Source organism: Ammodytes marinus (assembly GCF_949987685.1).
Source record: "Ammodytes marinus genome assembly, chromosome: 23".
Classification (NCBI taxonomy): domain Eukaryota; kingdom Metazoa; phylum Chordata; class Actinopteri; order Uranoscopiformes; family Ammodytidae; genus Ammodytes; species Ammodytes marinus.
Window position 1 is genome coordinate 22775705 of NC_137227.1, and position 5000 is coordinate 22780704.

General features: G+C 45.0%; 1 protein-coding gene across 1 annotated transcript in view; it reads left to right on the forward strand.

The window, feature by feature from the left end:
- The window catches only part of LOC307269530 (phosphatidylinositol 4,5-bisphosphate 3-kinase catalytic subunit alpha isoform), a gene marked incomplete at its 3' end in the record, with an annotated part of 32174 nt that overhangs the window by 14978 nt on the left and 12196 nt on the right, over positions 1–5000 (forward strand). The window contains exons 14-16 of the mRNA XM_080052503.1: positions 2780–2932; positions 3610–3741; positions 4187–4311. Of these exons, the coding sequence (XP_079908629.1) occupies positions 2780–2932; positions 3610–3741; positions 4187–4311 (410 nt within the window). The remainder of the gene's footprint in view (positions 1–2779; positions 2933–3609; positions 3742–4186; positions 4312–5000) is intronic.

Genomic DNA, 5000 nt, shown 5'->3' on the forward strand with positions numbered 1-5000 from the left:
CTCACACAATGAGTTGTAGGTGCTTGACATACACACTTTCGAGACATCCTTTTCGTTTAAGCCAAATATTCATTACAACACTATAGCCTACTTAAGACAACCCAGAACAACTTCAGTGGATATACAGTAGGCCTACCAATGCAACTTAATCCAGGCAATCAAGGCACAATTAGCAATAAAATAACACAAAATACAACACACATAGCTACACAGACAGTTAAGGGAACAGTTAACCCGCGCCGGGAGAAGGTGTGTATTTTACTCACTATTTGTAGAGGAAGGCCATTAGCTGAAGTTTGCCGCTACCAGCTAGCCACTCGGTGCAGACATAGTTCTCCTCACGGAAAGTGCGATAAACTTTCTTTCTCTCCACACGCATTGGCCTGCCGTCAGATTTGATTTTTAATGGCTTCTCAATTGGCAGTTTGGTAAAATAATTTGTTACTAAATACTCAAAATCTCCACCCTCCATAACTGTTCTTGCTAATATGATAACAATGCAAACATGCTAATCTCCCGCAATTGTTATTGTTGTTAAATTTCAGTGACGTTGATAATGATGCTTTGATTTGATTGGTGTGAAGCCAAAGGCCGAGTGGCTTCCCTTGGCACCCTCCTGACACCCTCCTGACCAATCACAGGAGGGCAGTGTCCTCACCTGATTGGTCAATTCTTTTTCTTTTTTTTACCAAGGGAAGCCAGCTCGGCCTGGCTTCCCTTGGCTTCCTCGCAGACATACAGTGTGCAGTGTCGTGTTTCGCCGCGTCTTCAGAATCTAAATGTAAAGGGGCGCTGTTTCGCGCATTGTGAAATGCTCAACGTGAGGAGAGAAATGGGGAAGAAATGACAGCAACACAGCACCAAAGATTACCGAAACTGTTAATATAAATGTTTTTATTGGATGACAACTACAGCCTAAAAAACAGGGAAGCCTGGCTTCCCTTGGCCTCCGGGAGAAAACGCCACTGTCCATTTGACTCATCCTGTAAAGAAGGGAGAAACATGGAATACGATATAAGCACATTTAAGCTCAAAAAACTGTTTTTTGCCTTTCAAAGTAAAATTTCCATGGTCAAGGTTTTTTGATTATTGTGTCTGAACAATTATAGACACGTTTGAAAACATTTGACACATGTTTTAGTGCTTTAGTATGCTACACTTTGTGTCTATATAGTTAGCACGATGTCAGCCCTAAACTGCTGCATCATGCTTATTATCCAAATTTCTGAGGTTGGGGTGATTTGTGCCAGAGGGCAGTCAAATGTATTTATAAAAGCACATTTATGACAGTTTGCACTGTCCTAAGTGCTGTACATAGTGCATTCAGTAGGTAAACAATGAAGGTAAAATAACAATAACCAAAATAAAAGACGTAAAGCCCAGACATCCACATATAAACAAAGATAGTAGTGCAGAGGTAAGATAGTTAATGGGGAGGAAACACCAGGGTGTACATATGGGTTTTGAGCCTTGATTTAAAGGCAGAAATGGAGAGGGAATCGCATATGCCGGGTGGCAGTTGGTTCTACAAGGGCGGAGCAACTAGTGCAAAGTACATTTCTGAGAGTTGTGCCAGTGGCATGGCTGTATACGCTGGTCACCAAAAGAAAGTGATTGTCTACAGTAGCTCAGAAGAGAGTGACATCTCAATTCCACTTAACGACACCACTGATGAGAGTTCAGATGGCCAGAAAGATGATGATGGTGACTTTGTCATTGTGAGCTTTGCAGGTAAAACCATTAGATCTGCTAGGCCTTGTTTAAGACAATTGTCCTTCAATCTTTGTACAATATTGACTTTATTTACTTTAAATACACCTTAAATAAGTGATTGTCTAATGGATTTGTCTTGCATTACAGTTTATGAGATATATATCAATGGCACAATTTACCCCATGGTATTCTCTCCAACGGCACAACTTACACCACACCGGGGGCAAGTTGTGCCACAAGACAACTTTTTTTCCGAAAGCTATATTTCTTAAACAGTTAATTTCAGATCAAAAGTTATTGTTGCCGGGGATGCACAACACCCTGAAATATATGTACATATTTGAGTTGGAGACTTTACTGTCAAGGCCTCACTTTAAAGTCACTTTGAGTAAAAAGTGGCACAACTTAGGCCACTCTCCCCTATACATTTTAGGGGTATTTTTTTAAGCCCAAATATGGACCTTTCAAGAAACCCAATAACGCTTTAAAAAAGTGCATGGGGATAAAAAGAAAGCAACAATACAATCTAGGACTGAATAAATAAATAGATAAAAATAAAAACTGGGGGGCGCCCTTAGCTCAATTGGTAGGGCGTCCCCCCCCGGGCCGGGCCCAGCAGCGGACCCGGGTTCGATTCTCGCCCGCGTTTGTTCTCTGCATGTCACTCCCCTCTCTGCCCCATTTCACCTCTGTCTCTACACTATCAATAAAGCATAAAAATGCCAAAAAATATCTTTAAAAATAATAATAAAAAAATAAAAAAAACTGGGACACAATTTTTTGGGGCATTTTTTCTTTATTAGACATTTTGTAGAGACAGAAATGAAATGTGTCAGAGAGGGGAATGACATGCAGAGAATGACCCGGGCTGGATTCTAACCCGGGCCTGCTGTGAAGAGGACAGACAGACAGACAGACAGACAGACAGACAGACAGACAGACAGACAGACAGAGAACGATCCGGGCTGGATTCTAACCCGGGTCTGAATGTGTGTATCATTGTATCATGTTTAATACAGTCCTTATAACCCCCCTAACCTTACTGCCCCCCTCTTATTACCCCCAGGAGCACTGTCCCCTGGCCTGGGGCAACGTGAACCTGTTCGACTACACAGACGTCCTGGTGTCGGGGAAAGTGGCTCTGAGTCTCTGGCCCGTTCCTCACGGTCTGGAAGATCTGCTCAACCCTATAGGGGTGGCCGGCTCCAACCCCAACAAGGTCTGTCTGTCTGTCTGTCTGTCTGTCTGTCTGTCTGTCTGTCTGTCTGTCTGTCTGTCTGTCTGTCTGTCTGTCTGTCTGTCTGTCTGTCTCTCTCTCTGTCTCTCTGTCTCTCTCTCTCTGTGTGTGTGTGTGTCTCACTAAACTCCTCTCTTTAACAGGAGACTCTGTGTGTCTTTCTGTCTCTCTCTCTAACCTGTCTGTCTCTCTCTCTAACCTGTCTGTCTCTCTCCAGGAGACTCCGTGTGTCTGTCTCTCTCTCTAACCTGTCTCTCTCTCTCTAACCTGTCTGTCTCTCTCTCTAACCTGTCTCTCTCTCCAGGAGACTCCGTGTGTCTCTCTCTCTAACCTGTCTCTCTCTCTAACCTGTCTGTCTGTCTCTCTCTCTAACCTGTCTCTCTCTCTAACCTGTCTGTCTCTCTAACCTGTCTGTCTCTCTCCAGGAGACTCCGTGTGTCTGTCTGTCTCTCTCTCTAACCTGTCTCTCTCTCTAACCTGTCTCTCTCTCTAACCTGTCTCTCTCTCTCCAGGAGACTCCGTGTGTCTGTCTGTCTCTCTCTCTCTAACCTGTCTCTCTCTCTAACCTGTCTGTCTCTCTAACCTGTCTCTCTCTCCAGGAGACTCCGTGTGTCTCTCTCTCTAACCTGTCTCTCTCTCTAACCTGTCTCTCTCTCCAGGAGACTCCGTGTGTTGAACTGGAGTTTTCTTGGTTCAATCAAACCGTTGTGTTTCCTGATGAGCAACAGATCGAAGAACACGCTAACTTGACCGTTAGCCGCGAGCTAGGCTACAACTACTGCCCCGGACTGGTAATGATTATATGAATATATATAAACATAGAAATGATTATATAAATACCCTCCATAGAGTCTCTGTCCTCTTCACAGCAGACTCGGGTTACAATCCAGCCTGTCTGTCTGTCTGTCTGTCTGTCTGTCTGTCTGTCTGTCTGTCTGTCTGTCTGTCTGTCTGTCCTCTTCACAGCAGACCCGGGTTAGAATCCAGCCCGGGTCGTTCTCTGCATGTCATTCCCCTCTCTCTCAAAAAACTATCTTAAAAAACATACAAAAACAACAACTGCCACAGACTAATATCTGTGTGTGTGTGTGTGTGTGTGTCCTCCCTGTGTGTGTGTGTGTGTGTGTGTGTGTCCTCCCTGTGTGTGTGTGTGTGTGTGTGTGTGTGTGTCCTCCCTGTGTGTGTGTGTGTGTGTGTCCTCCCTGTGTGTGTGTGTGTGTGTGTGTGTGTGTGCAGAGCTCTCGGTTGGTGCGTGACAGCAGTGTGTCTGCGTTGGATGCAGAGCAGCTCGGGATCATCTGCTCCAGAGATCCGCTGTACGAGCTCTCAGAGCAGGAGAAGGACGTACTGTGGAGGCACAGGTCAGTCTGTGTGTGTGTGTGTGTGTGTGTGTGTGAGAGAGTGTGTGTATGTGTGAGAGTGTGTGTATGTGTGTGTGTGTGTGTGTGTGTGTGTGTGTGTGTGTGTGTGTGTGTGTGTGTGTGTGTGTGTGTGTGTGTGAGAGAGTGTGTGTGTGTGTGTGTGTGTGTGTGTGTGTGTGTGTGTGTGTGTGTGTGTGTGTGTGTGTGTGTGTGTGTGTGTGTGTGTGTGTGTGTGTGTGTGTGTGTGTGTGTGTGTGTGTGTGTGTGAGAGAGTGTGTGTATGTGTGAGAGTGTGTGTATGTGTGTGTGTGTGTGTGTGTGTGTGTGTGTGTGTGTGTGTGTGTGTGTGTGTCTGTGTGTCTAATTCCACCCTTTTGCACCTTAGAGTCTACCATAGTTTGAGAATCGGTGGTCTAAAGCCCAGTTCAGACCTTTTACATACCATCTATGGTTCAGACCAAAGATTCGACTTGCAATGAGAAGGTTTTAGAACGCTGCGGGGGAGAAGTGGCAGCAGTGTGAACTGATCGATGCAGAAGATTCAACATGTCAAATCACCAGGTCCAGTTTTAGAATGTCTTGTTGCTAGGACTTGCGAGTTGCAAGTTGTTGCGAGGCGAATCTTTGGTCTGAACTGGGCTTGAGGCTTATACCACTGATTCTTAAACTATATATGTGGTACGCGAGCT